Below are 20,671 nucleotides of genomic sequence, written 5' to 3' on the forward strand. Positions count from 1 at the left end.
ACTTCATTATTTGACTCGGTGCTTTACCAAAAACAACATGATATGCGCTACTGCTAGTCATCATCACCTCTTCAGCAAAACAATCCACCAAACCGATTCGTCTCAGGTAAGTAACGGGCCATTACACCTAATGCTTTTATTATTGCTGACTGAAAAGGACACTGTAGATTCAACCTTTAATAACAAATTTAATAAAATACAACTAAACCCAACAAGAAGTTGAGACATTACTATAAGGGAATGATACAATACTATAAGGTTCTATTTTTGTTAAGACCGAATAACTGATAGAATTTTATTTTTAATATAAAGCCAATACAAAGAGTTCAATTCTTGCTTTTAGTCTATTAAGGAAGCTGTTTTCTTTAATATACTGTAATAAGGTTTTTTCCCCAAGGAACAGAAAAACAGTACCGAAATCAGATGGGTTAGGTAGTTATTTGTAATAACTGAACATCAGTAACTGAAATTCATTGTGGTATATTTTTAAATACCTGCTGCCATTTATTATAAAACTGATGGCATAAAAACTATTTCATTTTTATTTTTAGCAAGATTTTGTGAACAACATTGTTAAACCAACAGTAATTAATTCTGTAAATACTATAGATTATTAAAAGCAAATTCAAAAACTGCTGTTGTTTATTTTACGATGCCCAGAGACTGCTTTTTTGTAATGTTTTTCTGTATTTTGACCATTCCAAATGTCAGTCTATATGTAGGCTCGTAATGTAAATTTGTACACCAGAAAATTGGAATAAAGCTGAGAAAGTCCAAATTCTTCAGAAGATTATTGAGGAGATTCCGGTTCTAAAGTCACCATTGCACATTAAGAAGCAATAGAATGGAATTGGTATAAAGAAACAAAGACAATGTTTGCAATTTTTTGCTAAGGAACATCTACAATTCAGTCTCTAACCTTGTACTTTTAACAGATAATACTTCCACTAATGAAGGTTCAAGGGCTCCCCTCCTGGTTGTCAGTGGTGGTCCTCCTGGTGTCTTTGCAAACTTCAATCTCACTGGACATGGATACATTAATTTTTGACTACTCTTCCAGAAACCTTTCTGCTGTCCCACCTGACCTCCCACCATCTACTCAAAGCCTAGATCTTTCTCAAAATCAAATTTGGACACTGAAGAAATATAGCTTCCATGGAACCCCCAGGCTCCACTTTCTCAATCTCTCCTGGAACATTCTGAAAGATATTCATCCAGACACATTTATTTCCACTCCCCTTCTGGCAACACTGGATCTGTCCCACAACAGTCTGAAAATGCTGTCCCACCAACAGTACCTGCTTCAAGCACAAAACCTACAGTACTTGGACATGTCCTCCAACTTGTTTGCAGTTATGGCACTGGGGGGTGAGTTTCGCAACCTTACGAAACTTCAGTGGCTTGGTTTGAGTGCCAGCATCATTCAGAACAGCAGCTTTGCTAACATCTCTGACCTCCATCTCCAAACTCTTCTCATTCAGGCTGAAAAATTGATTTTGTATGAAAAAGGAAGCATCACTGGTGCAAAGGCTGACAAAATTGTTGTCCAAATGCCCAATAATTCATTTAATCTCCCAGTAATTGTTGATGCATTGACAACCTTCAGAGAAGTAGAGCTGAGGGGGTTACACAATCCTGAGGACATCTTCAGAACACTCAAGTCACACCGAGTACACATTCAAACGGTTGATTTACATTTATCTTCTGTTTACACTACCTGGAAGGTAGTAACATCCTTTATCAGCGGGGCCTTAATGTTATCTATCCGGCAGATTAGTGTGTCTAATCTTATTCTTCACAATATGGAAGGACATTTTTATGTGCCCCTAGGCTACTCTTTTGATTCCTTCACTATTAGACAGGCATCAGTGACTGTGTTCCTTTTTGATCAGCAGATTTTTTATGACTACATCATCAATATACCTACAAGAAACCTAACATTTGCCCAAACACCAATAGTCCATATGACCTGCCCACATGCTGTCAGCATGATACAGGTGCTTGATTTATCTGACTGTGTCCTAACTGAAAAAGTCTTCAAAGATTCCCAAGGGGAATGTAAAACTTTGATCAATCTGGAGAAACTGGTGTTGAAGGGCAATAACCTTAGAATGTTGATGCCACTGACTTCAAGAGTTCAGCTAATGAGCTCTTTAAGATACGTAGACTTAAGCCAGAATTCCCTGACTTATAAGGAAACTCAGGGTAGATGCACTTGGCCATCTAAAATCACCCACCTGGATTTATCTTTTAATGAGCTTGACCAGACAGTGTTTAAGTGCTTGCCAAATGATCTAGTCAATCTCAACCTCCAGAACAACCACATAAGTGCAATCACGTTAAATATTTCTGGCCTGAACTCTCTCAAAGTTCTAGATCTTACCGCGAATCGACTATTGGATCTTCCCGACTGCCTGGGTTATCCAAAACTGCAGAAACTAATGCTACGCGGGAACTTCCTGCATGCACCATCAACGGAGACTCTCAAGACCTGTTCACACCTAACTGTAGTGGATATCAGCATGAATCCCTACATCTGTACCTGTCCTTTGCGAGCATTCACCAACCTTATTGATGACAAGGGTACACTGGCTGGCTCAAATTCTTCGAATAATCAAAGAATTACCATGGCTCACTGGCCAGATGAGTATCAATGTAGTTACCCAGAATACTGGAAAAAAACTATTCTTAAAAAGGTCAGGCTGCTGGAGATCACCTGCAATGCTGGCCTACTCGCAGCAGCCATTTTGGTCCCAGCCATAATTCTGGCCATTGCTTTTGGAATTCTCTGCCATCAACTAGATTTTCCTTGGTATATAAGCATGATTTGGAAATGGACCCGTGCAAAGCGTCGTGCCCGAAGTTCCCAGCAACGAGCAGAAGATCTTCAGGGAGTATGCTTCCATGCTTTCATCTCCTACAGCCAAAGAAATGCCAGCTGGGTCATAGGTCAACTTTTGCCCAAACTTGAAGGCGAGGATTCTTCGTCCCAAAATAGACTGAGAGTGTGTCACCATGAGCGAGACTTCATCCCGGGAAGACCGATCTTAGACAACATCCTCCGCTGCATAGAACAAAGTAGATGCTGCGTCTTCGTCCTGTCCTCTCACTTTGTCCAGAGTGAGTGGTGCCACTATGAGCTGTACTTTGCTAGCCACCAGCGGATAACTCGAGGTACGGACAATATCATCCTCATTCTGCTAGAGCCATTGCCTACATATCTTATACCTAATAAGTATTACCAGCTAAAGGCAATGCTGGCCAGGCGCACTTACTTAGAGTGGCCCCAGGACAAGGCCAAACAGAGAATGTTTTGGGCAAACCTGCGGGCGGCTCTGGAAGCTGATCTACCAGAATCTGTTGAGGGACAACGTGAATGAGAGGACAAACCAAATCTAAGAGGCTAAATATTGCACCACCACAACAAATTATGACATATGACAATAATTAAGTTCAAAACCGATTTATTTCTGCCAAGTCTCAAATTTAGTTTATGAGGTATACAACAATTTAACATATGCAAAAATGAGCATTCAAATACAAAGTAAAATAATTCTAAAAGCATTGCTAAAGAAAAAAAAGCTGTTGCTTGTTTGAAATTAAAGACATTTATACAATATGTTGGAGTCCAAGATTATTTAAATGGTACATTATATAATATGTACCAGTTGTTGTTTTTTTCTGATCTCAACTGCTGCCAAATCTAGACATTCATCCTTTAGATATACAGGCAAGGAATGCAGTTTCGTGCCAAACATAATGACTTGGACAGAAAAACCTTAAGAACACTGTGGGGTTCTTCGTAGTACGGGATGCAACCAGTGCAACCTATTAGCTGTTTTGCAATATGCAACTTCACAAGCTTTAAACAGGGAAATATACCAGATCCCATTACCCGGTTAAAAGTAAGACACTCTTGTTTGAGGTCTCTGTACTTATCCAAAATAGGCAATTCTAAACCTAGATAATTCACAAAGGCTACAAAAAGTCAATAGAAAACAGTATCAAGTTGAAAAATAAGTATTTTTTCGCACGAACGTTGCGAACTCGGTGAGAATTAGGGCATAGAGGCAGAAGTCAAAGGAAAAGTCCGCTCTGAATTAAATTAAATATGTGATGTGAATATAAGATGCATAAAATAATGTACATCAGCTTCTGAAAACATGTGAAAATGTGTCATATTACTGACAAATCCAATGTGGACATGGTGGAGACAGCGAATGTTGGAGTTCCAGAAAGCAATGCAGCTATAAAGCCCAGCTGAGGTGAGTAACAGTTATCTACTGAATTTAAAGCGGTGTTGTCTTGAACGTTGAAGGTTTGGAAGCTGATCTGTTTAAGCAAAGTGTATGGCTGAGGAGAGCTGGACAGATTAAAAGACTAAAGTGCTGCTGCATCACTCTCTTTCAGTAGAATAGAATTTTTTCCATAATAAACCTTGGGTCCTGTTGAAGATGGTGAAGGTTGAAACATGAAAAGTTCGGAATATTTGGTGGATTTTTTTTCCTTTAAGAGTACGAGGTCAGGGTAAGGACTGGATGAGGATGATTTTCTCGTTAATGCAGAATCGATGTAGAACGGCGAGGAGATTCTCTCCGCAGCGAGACACTTGGCGCTCCATGGCCAGCCGGAAATCTTCTTTCACACCTTTGGTGATGCCCCGAGTCACAGTGTGATGCCTATGAAAGCAGAAACGAGATTGAGCAAGCGTGCATTTTGTACTCACGGTTTCACACTTGCTTTGCGACAAACTGTTGGGACACTGGCAAACTGTTTTCAAACCTTGACTTGGCTCATGTGATTCATGAGCTCAGTCATGACTTGAAAACCACTCAAGTCACAATGTGAAACTACACCCTTGCACGCACGCACACACACACACACAAACACACTCAGCAGATATTTTGTGACACTCTCAACAACACAATAGTAAAATATCGCAGATGCTGGGAAAACCTTTGCATAGTAAAACATCGATAATGGTACTGAAACATCACATCACAGTTGAGTTATCCAAACGTACAACAACAACAACAACAACAACAACAACAACAACAACAACAAAAAGACACAAAACTGCAACAGATGCCATGGATCGAAAACTAAAAACACTTGTGAAATGAAAATCCTGTGGAATAAAGAAACGGAAAAGGGAGAAGTATAGCAATGTGTTGCGGCTTATGAGCAGGCTGGGGGTGGGGGGAGCGGAGATCGGGGGTTAGGGAAGGTTTGATGACGAGGGTGGGGGGTGGGTACCTGTCAGCCTTCTGAGCCCCAGGAAGCAGCAGGGTATTTAACTCCACCCCCAGGGCGGGGCTGGGGTTCCTATGGACATCAAACACCAATTCATCAACACCCCAAAAAAACAGGGGCTGCATTCAAGACCACGAATACAAACCAAAGTTATCACTCAGTGTTAGAGAAATATATATTTAACAACAGTATTTAAAAACTTTTTCCATGGTATACATCACTTCCATTTAAAAATGTGACTTCAACTGTCTTTAGGAACAGCCTGTATCAGGAAATTGCTTCAGACTGCAGTGCATTCTGGGTAGTGTCCCTGAAATGACGATAACTAATGACGCTTTCGATCATATTTCTTATTTCTATCGAAGGGTGTTGCTTTGTGTCTTGAATGCACCCCCCCCATGTGTAAAGTCAAAAGGTCATTTGAAGCAAAATCAGCCAGACACAGTGCTTATTAGAGGTCACTAGAAGCTAAGCCGACTAAGTTAAGGTAGGGAAAGGAAAGAAAAGAGGGGAAACAAATGTAGAAGTATTATTCTTCCAGATAGACACATTTACTGTTGGCATCCAAAATTATTGGCACCCTTCAGAAGAGCGGGCAAAGCGGATTGCACATCCCATACAAGAAAAAGAAACGACTTACCTTTTAACTTACCTTTTCAATGACTTTCTTCTTAAAATGTGGAGAGATTCACACACATTCCGATTTAAAGTATTTCCTTCAGGATTAATATAGTTCTGCCTTATATTATTACAACTGCTTGATGTGTTTGATTTAAAACACACACACAAAGTTGTTGACTTTCTATTTATCATTTTCCTCATTCATTCCTTTTCACTCATTTTAATAAGGGGTGCCAATAATTAAGGAGCCGATTTCAAGAGGCATCATCAAAAAAAAAATTAAAATAAAATAAAATAAATAAATAGTTTGCCATAAAATATATTTTGTAATAGGTTGTAGTTATTTGGTCAACGTTATTTATTTATTTACTATTTTTTAAAAAGATATAAACTTACTTAATTAGCATCCCCTGATTGGGCAATAACTCCAGTTGGACCCGCCCACCTTCTGTCGTACGGAGATACGCGAACTCTTCCAACATGTCAATGTCTGGGTTTGTAGTCAAAGGGATTAATAAGCGAATGTGCATGAGGCTACCACTTAATGCTTTTTTAAACAGCTGCTGCCATGACAATGCTCTTACCAGTGCTAGCTAGTACCTATATAGTTGGTTATCTTTTAATGTTAAAGGAGAAGTTCACTTCCAGAACAAAAATCTACAGATTATTTACTCACCCCCGTCATCCAAGATGTTTATGACTTTCTTTCTTCAGTCGTAAAGAAATGATGTTTTTTGAGGAAAACATTTCAGGATTTTTCTCTATGTAGTGGACTTCTATGGTGCCCGTGAGTTTGACCTTCCAAAATTTAAATGCAGTTTAAATGCAGCTTCAAAGAGCTCTAAACCATCCCAGACCAGGAAGAAGTGTCTTATCTAGCGAAACGATCGGCCATTTTCTTTGAAAGATAACTTTTTTGTTATACTTTTAACCACAAAAGCTCAACTAGGACTAGCTCTGGGATGCGCGTCCGCGATCATGTCGAAAGGTTAACACGTGACGTAGGCGGAGCTACAGACACAGTGTTTACCAGGGATGCCACAATACTCAATACAATATTGAACCGTTCGGTACAACCTCCCGCGTATGTGAACCGCATTTTTTCCTTAAAACAATAACCATGCATTTTATTACTCTCTGAACCACCTGTTTGTTTGCCTGTGCTGTATGTCTATGCGCTCAGACAGACACGCCTCCCCGCAAGTAAATATCCAATCAGTGAACGCTAAAGTTAGGGGCGGTAACCATGCTTGCGATGCTGGTGTCAGATTTCAGTCTAACTCTGAAGAGTGGTGAAGTGAGACAAATATGAGGAAGCAGTGCCGTCTTGAAAATCTGTGGTGTGGGGACATTTCGGATTTGTTGTTGACTAAGATGGCAATGAAACAAAAATGCTAAACAAAAAAAATGACTGTGTTTAAGCACTGTTTCACACGAGTTACCTACTGACATGGAAATACTTCCAACATGACCACACTTCTACAGCTCCATCACCCAGTGATATCACTGTCTGGAAGCAGGATGGCAGAGCAGGTAACACAGGCATCCAAAAAGCAATAGTCCCTAACTGATTCCTTCCAGGATTCATACCCATCTGGTTCCGAGAGACACAAAAAATAATTATAATATAATAATTGCTAAAGATTGGCAGCCGTTTTCTGTGATCGGTGATGTGGGCTTTTGGCAACTTATAAAAGTGCCCGAACCGCGTTACACACTACCGACACGGCCTTTTTCCCCGATCTCTATGAAAAAACGCACAAAAAATTTGAAACCGAATCGGCTAAAGTACAAAGCCTTGCTCTATAGTTGGACCTTGCGGGTAACAGAGAGTTCTCACCCTTACTGTTCATTACATAGCGGATTGGGAAAAAAGAGCGCTGTACTCCAAACCCGTCTCCTGTAATAAAGTCATACAAGCGCTAATTTTTATATCTCACTATTTTCAGTACACTATGAATGTGTACAAGCTGACTTTTGCATTTAAGTAAAATAAAGAGAATTGCAACTAAAACCAGTTTTTTTTCTTCTTAACATACTGTTCCTGTCACCTAAGCAAAGAATAATGGAAAAAAATCTTTAATTTGCCAAACCATCCGAACCGAACCGAAAACCGTGGTACATATTGAACCGTGGGTTAACTGTATTGTTGCATCCCTAGTGTTTACTACTGTGGAGAAGGAGGAGTGCTCCGAAGTTGTTGCATGTGGAACAAAGTTATATGTACCTTTTTGTTAGTAAAGAGCGTTTGACATTTGCACTTCCTTGGTCTTTGCACGTTCGTTTTTTTAAACACTGGATCTTTAGATGAGCTTTTGTGGTTAAAAAGTATACAATTTTTGTATTTTTCTAAGAAAACGAGGTTTCATTCGATAAAAGCCTTCTTCCTGGGCTGGGATCGTTTAAAGCAGCATTTTGGGAGTTCAAACTCACAGGCACCATAGAAGTCCACTATATGGAGAAAAATCCTGAAATGTTTTCCTCAAAAAACATCATTTCTTTACGACTGAAGATAGAAAGACATGAACATCTTGGATGACAAGGGGGTGAGGAAATTATTTGTAGATTTTTGTTCGTGAGTGAACTTCTCCTTTAAGTCTCTAATATCTCTTATAATTTCAAGTCACCTTTTGTCTTTTTCTTTATCTTTTTCTTTAACTGCTATCCCTTAGTATCCCACTGTAGCTATGCAAATTTCTGCTGTGGGACAAATAAAAGATTATCTTATCTTCTTTAACTAACTAGTCTGGCTTGCTACCTAGATTAGATCATCAGTCATAAATGGATGATCTAATCATTTGTCTAATCGTTTGTTTGTGCTGTAACGCTGATATAAGAAAATCTAGAGAACTCAAACTGCTTGTGTGACTTGGATGTTTGTAGCTAACAAAATGCATGAAAGTCTCCTTGCTTTGTTTGTACGATAAAATGACTTTTAATTAGTGATGAATTCAGCATGGTGAAGGATACTGGTGACGTAGTTGAAGAAGTTCTCGTACTGAAAACTCCCCTGGTCGCAAATTTTGTCCACCGCCTTCAGGAAGAGGGTCTCTCCCTGCGGCCAATCGTGCTGCAGGAGGACGATCACGTGACCGAGAGACAGGTCGTCTCTGCTGCCGTCTGTGAATGCTCGCAACTAGAACAGACAGCAAAATCTTATTTCTAGATCATGATGATTAGTGAATAATGTCCTCTCTGTGTGTGTGTGTGTTTACTTTGAAGCAGGCCAGCATCAACTGCAGGCAAAAGGGCAAAATGTCTTTGCTAGTGCAGGGAACGAGCCTCAAGTCATTGCCTACAAACAGGAAACAGATTTAAAACCACATCCTATTCACTTCAAAGCACACGAGACAAAAATACAAATTGCAAAACGATAAAGTAAGGTGTGCCGGATCAAGTGCTATTTTAAATATAAAATATAATAAAATCCCTATTTAAAACATCAAAATATTATTAAGAAAATATAATATATAGTAAAAAAATTTTTAAATACAAATAAATCTAGATCTATTAATCCAGTATTATAGTGGCAATATAATAAACGCCTATAAGATAAGATTTATACCGATCAGGCATAACATTATGACCACCTGCCTAATATTATGCTGGTCCCCCTTTTGCTGCAGAAACAGCCCTGACTCTTTATGCACTGTGTATTCTGACACCTTTCTATCAGAACCAGCATTAACTTCTTCAGCAATTTGAGCAACAGTAGCTCGTCTGTTGGATCGGATCACATGGGCCAGCCTTCACTCGCCACGTGCATCAATGGGCCTTGGCCGCCCATGACCCTGTTGCCAGTTCACCACTGTTCCTTCCTTGGACCACTTTTGATAGATACTGACCGCTGCAGACCGGGAACACCCCACAAGAGCTGCAGTTTTGGAGATGCTCTGATCCAGTGGTCTAGCCATCACAATTTGGCCCTTCGTCAAACTCGCTCAAATCCTTACACTTGTCTATTTTTCCTGCTTCTAACACATCAACTTTGAGGACAAAATGTTCACTTGCTGCCTCTAATATATCCCACCCACTAACAGGTGCCATGATGAGGAGATCATCAGTCTTATTCACTGCTCAGAATATTATGGCTGATCGGTGTATTTCATTGTTTGTCTCCGTTCCAATCAAATATCATCAGTGTACGCTTTATTTTTTTATTTGAAATTGTCTCTTGCTTTTATGTTCAAAAGCCAGGTGCTTGTGTTTAGAGGCAGTAGTTGTAGATAGTACTAAAAAAATGTCAACAGCGCAGGTTTTGACTACACACAGATCATTTATGCAAAATGTGAAGTGATGGCTCAAATAATAGACTCAGGCACATGAATACTACACTGCTACTCAAGAACCCTGACAAGCCAGATGCTAAACCCGGCAGAGGCGAGATTTGTAGGTCAGAATGGGCGTGGCTGGACACACCTTTCTTAGCTTTGTTTCTTCCTCGGGTCTGCTCCTCGCTGGGCTTGGTTGCTTCCTGGGTTTGAGGCACCAGACCACTTACAACCTCCAACAGCTTCTCACAGGCCAGCTAGAGAATAAAACATCACGCCAACACACACAAACATCGCACATGCTTACACGATGCATCAATTTGTGTGTGCAGTAATAAGATGCTGTCTGCGTGTGTGTGAGTGTGTGTGTGTGTTTTACCCGGTACTCCCCAAGTGCGTAGTGACAGGATGCTTGCTGGATTAAGGCTCGGTGTGTCTCCAGGTTGGAGGCTGACGTGTGTGTGTTCTGGCTCTGCTGGGGCTGAAGAGACGACAGCTGCACTAAACTGGACAGAGCTTTTCTGTACTGACCCTGAAAGACACACACACACACACACACCATATAGCTTTCAATAGCTCCTATCCCAGTGCACTACCTCAGCTTGGTGATTAGTTCCTCTAAAATTTCACCAGTTACGAATTATTCTGTTAAAACTCATGGCAGATTTGTATAAACATGATTTACATTAAACCTTGAAGATGTATTAGCCTTGAAATTAAATATTTTCCTAACTCCTTGCCTTTACAATAATCTGTATTATCTTCATCACCACCCATCTTGAATAAAATATTATGTATATTATTATATTATTATAATATTATAATACGGATATTATGCCAATAAAATGCTCTTAAATCACACCCATCTGCTTCACTAGGCCTCTCACTAATGAGCTCATACCTGATATATGATCATATCGGTGAGAAATATCCGGAACCAAAGCCAGCTTTCGGTCTTCCATGCTGCACAGATCTTGTTGAACTCTACAAACAAACAAACAAACAAACAAAAAAAATGAATACACCTTTTTCCCCCCCTAACATAAATATCACAAAACAATAATTAATAACTAATAACTAGTTTGTTATCATTGCTTTCACGTGATGGTTTCTAGGCAACCAAAACATCTGGGTATGGGACACCAGCAGAGGGCGCAATCACACCAACACCAAGACTCACTCACAGTACCTGATTCCAGAGTCTCGTGCGAGTGTAAGAGATCCCAGCTCTCTCTAGCTGTTCTGAAATGCTCTAGTGTCTCGGTCCAGGCTGGCATTTCAGTCTTACTGACCAAAATGTGTCTTCCTCGTCCCTTCCCCAGAGCGTCCTCGTCATCAGAACTCTAAACACACACAAACACACAATCAGTATAAAGCTGATAAACATGATGTCCTTGTGTCTCTGTCTGTCTCTCATACACTACCAGTCAAAAGTTTGGACACACCTTCTAATTCCATGGTCTTTCCTGATGTTTACTTCTTTCTACATTGTAAAACAATGCTGAAGGCTGAAATCCACAATAATGTCCTTTGAACAGTTGATATTGAGATATGTCTGCTACTGATGCTCTGTAAAGCCTTCATAACGGCTCTAATCTGAGGTGCTGTTAATTGGTGATTTCTGAGGCTGGTAACTCTAAATGAACTTCTCCTCTGCAGCAGAGGTCAGTTTTGGTCTTGCTTTACTGGGATGGTCTTCATGTGAGCCAGTTTCATCATGGTGCTTGATGGGTTTTGCAAATGCACTTGACAATACTGTTCTTGAAAGAACTATTCCAGAACACCTGACCTTCGTGTCAAAAATAACAACTGATTGTTTTTTGTTGTCATTACATATGGATTACTTAAGTCCAGTCATTTCATAGTTTTGAAATCTCCAGTATTGTTCTAGAATGTAGAAAATAAGTCACTAAACAAAAAACATTGAATTAAAAGGTGTGTCCAAACTTTTGACTGGTAGTGTACATCTCTGTGACTCTCACCATGGTTTTCTCACGCCCGTCTGCGAGTTTGCGTTTTTTGTGCGCGTGTTTGCCGCTCAGTCTCTCAGGCTCGATGTCGTGAAACACACTCGAAAGGTCCTCCACCAGAACCCATGGAGTCGAGCCCAGTGAGTTATGACCTGACACCCACACACACATACACACACACGATCAAGTGTTAACTAATATACAGGTATTTCATACAACACTGTTATATTTATTTCAGTTCTTATTGGTTATATTTGATCAACATAACACACACACACACACACACACACACACACCCTGAAAGAGAGAGGGCTGCACTGTAGAGATGTAGAAGTGTGCACTGCGGAAGAGCACTAGCGTGGAACAGGTGACGATTTGGGCGCAGCAACGAGAGAAATTCTCACCCTCCAGACCAGGCAAATAGCGGCACAGCTCTTTCACCCGCTGCAGTAGCTCTGAGTATGTCCTGCACACACACACATTTTTACATGGATCACATTTGTCTGACACCCTTATGCAGAGTTACACAAACACACACACACTTCCATGTATCGCATTTGTCAGACACCCTTATGCAGAGTAAAACACACACACACACACAGGATTACCTGGTGCCCTTCTCTCCCTGCCACTCACACCTCAGCCCCACCGACCCAACAATCTCCAGGAGCCTCTCCCACGGCTCCGCCACCAACGATGACTTCTCCGTCAAGCCATCAATCACGCCCCGCTGGCCCCGCCCCTTTCCGGGAGACTTAAGCCCTCCCCCTTCCTGAGGTCCTAATAAATAAAGAAAAATGAACTGTAATTATATAGTAAAAAGAACGAAAAGTAAAAGCTGTTACAAAAACAGATTCAAGTAACGATGTGAGGGTCAAGGTTTCAGAACGAATTTTTTTAAGCATGTAGCTGTTACCCACCCGGTAACTGTGCATCTGCGCAGGGTCCTCGTGTCACGTAGCCGATGTAAAACTCGGCCGCTTTGTGCATGTACTTGTGCAACAGACTGGCGGGTAGCCGCATGTCCATATTATTGATGATCAACGGCAGGACGTCGCATACTGCGAGAAAAAACAAGACATGTTAGTTAGAAGAAACAGAAATATTCGAAAATCCTGCTGTCTTGGTGGAAAGAAATGATGGATAGAATAAGTCATACCAAACAGTTTCCTGTAACAGTTGACTGGAGTGTCCAGGTCCTGCATGTTCTCTGCTTCCAGCAGCGACTCTCCTAAACTCACCTAACATGGAACACATGGAACATAAAGGTAACAGGATTTAACAAAATGTAAAAACTTTTTAAGAGATTTAAAGTAGAGCCCTTTCATCAGTGAGACTGTATACAGTGGTGTACCTCAATGGATGACTTTAGAAGAAAAAAAAAATCGAAGTGAAGCGAAATTGTAGGAATTTTTGAGTACTTTGGAAAGGTTTGGAAATGACAGGAGTGGAAATTATAAGATTTTCTTATAAGAGAAATTGTAGTACATATATTTTAGTACAACTGGAAGTGGAACAGAATTTAAAAAAACATTTAAAAAGTAAAACTGTTTTTTAAATTTTGGATGTAATTTAATGTTTCTTTTTTAACCACAATTTTTCTGAGAGCTAAAATTGTTTATAAAAAATGTTTATAAAAAAAAAAAAAAGAGAGAGAGAGAGAGAGAGAGAGAGAGAGAGAGAGAGAGAGTGGAAATGATAATATAATATTTATTATTATAATATTATATTATATTATTTTTACATTTGTTTAGAATTATTATTTAGAATTTCTTTTATAAAGAATTTATACATATATAATAGAGTATAAAAGAATATATATATATATATATATATATATATATATAAGAAATTCTAAATATTTAATTGATTAATTGATTAACTGAAAGCTGAGAATATAAAACTGGATTTATTTTTGAGAGCTAAAAAAATAATTTTTCACTTGCTTGTTTGATTATGTTTATTTATAGTGATACTGTTATCTATAGATTTTTTTTTTTTTGACAAAGCTCTGTTTAAGATACTGGTGTATTTTATGAAATAAAAGCAGCCTCGACTGTGCAGATCTGCTGAACTTCTAAGAAAGGTTTTATGCCCCGTGTACGTACTGTATTATATGTTTTAATTAAAAAGTATATATATGTGTGGAATGCTTGCTTACCCCGTGCTGTACCACAGACTCTGGGAATCTCTTCAGCAACAGCAGGTGCATCTCTGCTTTCTCCAGAGTGTTAAAACACTGTTCAGTGGCCTTCAAAAGCATCTGACACTGCACAGGGCCTGGGAGAGTCTCAAACACACCTAGACACACAGAGCTCAATTCTAGAAAATTCTAGTTAAATAGAGTCTAAATCACACCTACAGGCACACATACACACCTTTGAGGAACAGTGCATGCTTGTCCTGACTGTCGTTCCTCAACGCTGCTGTGATTACGGTGATCTCGCGCCACACCACCGGCTGCTCCGGGAAATTAATAAATCTGTTCAATGCAAATCACAAGCATCTGAGCGGCACTGGAGTCACACTGGAGTACTATATGCAATGTGATGTTATAAGATAAACGATGATTTGCTGTAGTGCAGACTCCAGACACTACAGAACAAATTGTTACTATAGAAACGATAACATATTACAACTAGAGCAACGTTGTGTTGTAAAAATCTGTCTAAGTGGAACTAGGGACATGAGCCCTCTCTGTACGGAAAGGCCTTTGTCTTCAGCACTCACATGTCATAGAGCAGTCTGCCAGCTGAAGAGGTCCTCTCTGCGTTGCGCTCAATCATGTACATCTCATACTGCAAAAGATGGGGATGGAAGAAAAGGCAAACTGAAGGGTTTTTTGCACTAAATCAAAGGTGCAAGGAGCATCTATCTATGCCAAAGGTTTTGGGACACCCCTCCAAATCATTGCATTCAGGTGTTGTTTTTCAGGGGTTCGGGGTACCCCTTAGTTCCAGTGAAAGGAACTCTTAATGCTTCAGCATACCAAGACATTTTGGACAATTTCATGCTCCCAACTTTGTAGGAACAGTTTGGGGATGACCCCTTCCTGTTCCAACATGACTGTACACCAGTGCACAAAGCAAGGTCCATAAAGACATGGATGAGTGAGTTTGGTGTAGAGGAACTTGACTGGCCTGCACAGAGTCCTGACCTCAACACCAAAGAACACCTTTGGGATGAATTAGAGCTGAGACTGAGAGCCAGGCCAAAACGGAGACGTCTGCCCTTACATGCACATGAATGTAATATGGAGTTGGCCCGCCCTTTGCATCTATAAAAGCTTCAACTCTTCTGAGAAGGCTTTTGACCATTCCTCTAGAAGAAGCGCATTTGTAAGGTAAGGCACTGAGACCTGGCTCTCAGTCTCCACTCTAATTCATCCCAGGCTGAGGTCAGGACTCTCTCTTTCCTTCACACTAAACTCGTTTATCCATGTCTTTATGGACCTTGCTTTGTGCAACATCTGTACGTTAATATTGGTAAAGCGGTAAAACACATCAGGGCATGCGGTTAAAGAAAACAATAATAGTAACAATAACAGTTATATTACACTACAACTAATAATAATAATAACAACTACTCTATTATTCAATGTTCATGTAGCAGCAACAAAAGTTCCATGAACAGCTAGCTAGTGATAGATGTTAATGAGAAGTTTTATACTTTAAACACACGCCTTTTATATAATCGGTGAACGTTATGGGATCTCGATCTCACACCAGTAACAATAACATTATAATATGTGTTTAGTTGTACAAGTATATCCTTGACCACAGGGTCAGGCTGGATAGTTTCTAGCAGATGGCTTGTTTCTGAGGTGTTTAAACAGTGTTGATGTGTCTGGTGAATGATTCAAGCATGCTGATGATATCACTCTGCAGCAGAATCCTGACTGTAGTTGATGTGCATGCTGTAAAGCAGTCTGTTGTCTGTCTGTTGTCTGTCTGTACCTGTATGTTGAAGTCAGCCGGATAGAGAGTGCGCGCGGTGATCAGCCAAGCTTTAGCAGCCCACGGGTCTTTGGGCACGAGCTCGCGCGCGCGTTTCACCAAGAAATCACAATCCCCCTGTGCCGACATGTTTACTGCTCCAGCTCCAGCCTGGGGGTGAAGACGAACCCGCTTTTGCTCTTTTATGCATAAAACAGAGAAATAAAACTGACCAGAGAATGAACACTGTATAGCAATAGTGACTGGAGTGCGCACGCGCAAAACGCCGCGTCTCATTTCACTTCTGGGGCACGTGAATGTGGCAAAATAAAAGTCTTCTTTGGTTAAGAAGATTTTTCATTCCGCTGCTCAAAGATTTACAAACTGAAATTAATTACTACAAAGTGCTGAACAGTTATTAGCGTTATTTACATCTGCAGGGAAATCATCAAGAAATCATTTAAAATAATAAACTTGAAGAGAGGTTTGTGTCTTTTTCCTTTTTAAGGTAACTGACAAGGTAAGCCCATTATTCAATAGGCCTAGGTTTAAAAAATAAAACCGTTTTTACTAACTAACTAACTAACTAACTAACTAACCAAACAACCAGCTAGCTAACTAACTACCTAACTAACCACCTTACTAACTAACTAACTAGCTAACTAAGTAACTAAAGTAATTAACCAACCAACCAACTACCTTACTTACTAACTAACTAACTAACTAATTCATTCATTCATTTATTCAGGCATTCATTAAAAACATTAAATAAATAAATATTGTATGGCAGAGTAATAATGTTAGAAATGATCAGCACAAAGCAGGAGAGGAATCACCAGCCCCTCACTATCAATGGGACCCCAGTAGAGAGAGTGGACAGTTTCCGATATCTAGGTGTTCACTTGTAGTAGATGGAATATGTTATAGTAGATTGGTCCCCTCGGTGGCAATATAAACTCACATATGATATACACTGAACAAAATTATAAACGCAACACTTTTGTTTTTGCCCCCATTTTTCATGAGCTGAACTCAAAGATCTAAGACTTTTTCTATGTACACAAAAGGCCTATTTCTCTCAAATATTGTTCACAAATCTGTCTAAATCGGTGTTAGTGAGCACTTCTCCTTTGCTGAGATAATCCATCCACCTCACAGGTGTGGCATATCAAGACGCTGATTAGACAGCATGATTATTGCACAGGTGTGTCTTAGGCTGGCCACAATAAAAGACCACTCTAAAATGTGCAGTTTAACTGTGTTGGGGGGGTCCGAAAACTAGTCAGTATCTGGTGTGACCACCATTTGCCTCATGCAGTGCAGCACATCTCCTTCGCATAGAGTTGATCAGGTTGTTGATTGCGGCCTGTGGAATGTTGGTCCACTCCTCTTCAAAGGCTGTGCAAAGTTGCTGGATATTGGCAGGAACTAGAACACACTGTCATATACGCCGAGCCAGAGCATCCCAGACAGGCTCAATGGGTGACATGTCTGGTCAGTTTGCTGGCCATGCAAGAACTGGGATGTTTTCAGCTTCCAGGAATTGTGTACAGATCCTTGCAACATGGGGCCATGCATTATCATGCTGCAACATGAGGTGATGGTCGTGGATGAATGGCACAACAATGGGCCTCAGGATCTCGTCACAGTATTTCTGTGCATTCAAAATGCCATCAATAAAATGTACCTGTGTTCGTTGTCCATAACATACGCCTGCCCATACCATAATCCCACCGCCACCATGGGCCACTCGATCCACAACGTCAGCAAACCGCTCACCCACACGACGCCATACACACTGTCTGCCATCTGCCCTGTACAGTGAAGACCGGGATTCATCCGTGAAGAGAACACCTCTCCAAAGTGCCAGACGCCATCGAATGTGAGCATTTGCCCACTCAAGTCAGTTACAACGACGAACTGCAGTCAGGTCGAGACCCCGATAAGGACGATGAGCATGCAGCTGAGCTTCCCTGAGATGGTTTCTGACAGTTTGTGCAGAAATTCTTTGGTTATGCAAACTGATTATTGCAGCAGCTGTCCGGGTGGCTGGTCTCAGACGATCTTGGAGGTGAAGATGCTGGATGTGGAGGTCCTGGGCTGATGTGGTTACACATGGTCTGCGGTTGTGAGGCCGGTTGGATGTACTGCCAAGTTCTCTGAAACGCCTTTGGAGACGGCTTATGGTAGAGAAATGAACATTCAATTCACGGGCAACAGCTCTGGTGAACATTCCTGCAGTCATCATGCCAATTGCACACTCCCTCAAAACATCTGTGGCATTGTGCTGTGTGATAAAACTGCACATTTTAGAGTGGCCTTTTATTGTGGCCAGCCTAAGACACACCTGTGCAATAATCATGCTGTCTAATCAGCATCTTGATATGCCACACCTGTGAGGTGGATGGATTATCTCAGCAAAGGAGAAGTGCTCACTAACACACATTTAGACAGAATTGTGAACAATATTTGAGAGAAATAGGCCTTTTGTGTACATAGAAAACGTCTTAGATCTTTGCGTTCAGCTCATGAAAAATGGGGGCAAAAACAAAAGTGTTGCGTTTATAATTTTGTTCAGTGTAGTTTATTTTAAAAAGGAACATATCCTGGGATTATCCTGTAACAGACTCAACTTCAACCATCACGATTGAATGTCTAAGGAAGAGTTTTAGCAGTCAAGGAATACCAGAGACAATAGAGTCTTATAACAGCTCGTGTTTTGTGAGTACAGAATTCAAAGAATTCATGCAGAAAAATGGTTTCGAACACATCACCTCTGCTCCTTGTCATGCTTCTTCCAATGGCTGTACTGAGCGTGCAGTCCAAACATTCAAGTCAATGATGAAAAAGGCAGGTGTCGGAAGCCTTACCACTAAGGTGTCAAGAGTACTGTTTAGTTACCGCATTACACCACAGTCTACCACTGGGTTGTCACCTGCTGAGATGTTGCAAGGAAGAAAGTTAAGATCTACATTAGACCTCATTCATCCAGACCGTAGAGTAAAGGTGGAACGGAAACAAAGCATCCAAAAGAAAAATCATGACAAGCAAGTTTCAGGGAGAAGTTTCCAGGAGGGAGCCGCAGTAATCACCAGGAACTTCAGTCATGGACCTAAGTGGATCCCTGGGGTCATTACTAAGAAAACAGGTCCTGTCTCCTGCAAGGTCATGCTAGGAGATGGCAACATCCTGCACAGACACGCAGCTATGTTCCAGAAGGAAACACTCAGGACATGGCAAAGCCCTCTAAAAACCTTTACTTTCTGACACTCTGCCTATAGGCACACCAGGGCAGTCAGAACAGTCAACTGTGCCTACAAGACGGTCACTGAGATCGGTGTCGAAGCCGAAATATTTGAAGGACTATGTGTGTTGAAAAAAAAAAAAAAACCTTCTTACTCTGTTGTTCAGTGTCTTTGTTAAATAAGAGTGGATGGCACATAGCTAATTTTAGTTTCATGCAAGGAAACTGTATGTATGTTTGTTTGTTTTTGGAATATTTGTGTTCTCCAAGTAGAAGGAAACAGTTTAAGGGGAGAGGAATGTATTAGATGGAATATGTTATTGCTGTTATAGTAGATTGGTGGCAGTATAAACTCACATATGATATAGTTTATTTTAAAAAGGAGCTAAATGTTACCCTGCTGTCTGCCTCTCCTTCACTAAAATATTACACACTATATACAGGAAGCAGTGGTTAGGAAGATAATGAAGGACCTCAGCCATCCCAACAATGTACTCTTCTCTCTGTTGCGGTCAGGGAAACGTTTCCGCTCCTCGAAGGCAAACACAGAGAGAATGAAGAGGAGCTTCTTTCCGCAGGCCATTCGGGCCCTCAACTAGAATACCTAGAACCTGGACTTTCTGGACTTTTTTTCTGGACTTCCTCACACGTCATTCTACCTCAGCAGATTGTTGCACTACTCTGCACAGGTCACACTTTGTTTCTGCACCGTCACTTTACCCCCTGAGATTCCTGTTATAACCAGATATTCTAGTCTTTTATATCTATTACGTATATATCATATTTTCTTATATACATACGCACACATTTATAATTATCAGTAATTTATCATATTTTTAATATTTCTATTACTATGTTAGTTTTTAAACTGTTAATTTAAAGTTTAAAGTTAGTTGTTAATTTTCTTCAAATCTTTATTTTATCTATATCCCTAAATTTTTATGTCTATTCACTTTAAATTTCTTTATTCTATAATTCTTTCTGACATAAAAAAGCATTTCACTACATGTCGTACTGTGTATGTACGTAAGAAGTATGTAAGAAAAGTGTGTCGTAATGCTGGATGAAATGATTGCATTTAGAAACGGAACGTTTTGCCTAGGTTGTTTCTATATAATGTTAATAAATAAATTCCAAAATGTACTTATTTATGCTATAAATGGTTTATCTACCATTCCCAAACTGATGTTCCTAATTTAATTTGCAGCTTATTAAAAGTGATGGTATTGTGGTGAAGGTAAGTCATTGTATCTTAGTTTTTATTTTTTATTATTTCTTTATTTATTTATTGGTCCTGTTGTTCTTTATGGCTCTCTGGCCACAAAGTTTCTAAAAAAAAAAGAAAGAAAGAAAATGTATGTCAAACAAGTTTTATAG

At 40.1% G+C, this 20,671-nt stretch overlaps 3 protein-coding genes across 7 annotated transcripts in view; 2 read left to right on the top strand and 1 right to left on the bottom strand.

Annotated features, from left to right (window-relative positions):
* tlr1 (toll-like receptor 1) overlaps window positions 1–3,619 on the top strand; it is a 3,642-nt gene extending 23 nt beyond the window's left edge. Inside the window, exons 1-2 of the mRNA XM_058417949.1 lie at window positions 1–106; window positions 936–3,619. The exon at window positions 1–106 is cut by the window's left edge and continues 23 nt beyond it. Of these exons, the coding sequence (XP_058273932.1) occupies window positions 38–106; window positions 936–3,380 (2,514 nt within the window). The 5' untranslated portion in view covers window positions 1–37 and the 3' untranslated portion in view covers window positions 3,381–3,619. The remainder of the gene's footprint in view (window positions 107–935) is intronic.
* On the bottom strand, window positions 3,516–16,343 carry ints10 (integrator complex subunit 10). Of its 3 annotated transcripts, XM_058417960.1 has the most exons (18): window positions 16,072–16,343; window positions 14,846–14,913; window positions 14,494–14,597; window positions 14,277–14,416; window positions 13,275–13,356; window positions 13,036–13,176; window positions 12,724–12,895; window positions 12,412–12,581; window positions 12,128–12,267; window positions 11,335–11,488; window positions 11,047–11,129; window positions 10,525–10,677; window positions 10,294–10,402; window positions 9,090–9,169; window positions 8,845–9,010; window positions 6,271–6,364; window positions 5,257–5,325; window positions 3,516–4,679 (listed from the first exon to the last, which is right to left on the bottom strand). In XM_058417960.1, exons 1-18 carry the CDS (start codon window positions 16,198–16,200, stop codon window positions 4,523–4,525), a joined length of 2,211 nt encoding a protein of 736 aa, XP_058273943.1. In that variant the 5' UTR covers window positions 16,201–16,343; the 3' UTR covers window positions 3,516–4,522. The 3 variants fall into 3 exon arrangements, with proteins under 3 accessions (XP_058273943.1, XP_058273950.1, XP_058273956.1); XM_058417967.1 differs by lacking the exon at window positions 5,257–5,325 and having other exon boundaries at window positions 3,523–4,679; window positions 16,072–16,342; XM_058417973.1 differs by lacking the exons at window positions 3,516–4,679; window positions 5,257–5,325 and adding an exon at window positions 5,352–5,923.
* Window positions 15,419–20,671, top strand: part of LOC131370613 (interferon-induced protein 44-like) — a 14,459-nt gene continuing 9,206 nt past the window's right edge. Inside the window, exons 1-3 of one of the 3 annotated variants that reach the window (XM_058418002.1) lie at window positions 16,460–16,558; window positions 19,811–19,983; window positions 20,502–20,531. The gene's annotated coding sequence lies outside the window, so the exon portion shown is untranslated. Of the gene's footprint in view, window positions 15,459–16,459; window positions 16,559–18,661; window positions 19,984–20,501; window positions 20,532–20,671 lie in introns of those variants that run through there. The other 2 variants (XM_058417993.1, XM_058418007.1) reach the window with 2 other exon arrangements.

The sequence above is a fragment of the Hemibagrus wyckioides genome, linkage group LG02 (genome assembly GCF_019097595.1).
Source record: "Hemibagrus wyckioides isolate EC202008001 linkage group LG02, SWU_Hwy_1.0, whole genome shotgun sequence".
NCBI lineage: Eukaryota > Metazoa > Chordata > Actinopteri > Siluriformes > Bagridae > Hemibagrus > Hemibagrus wyckioides.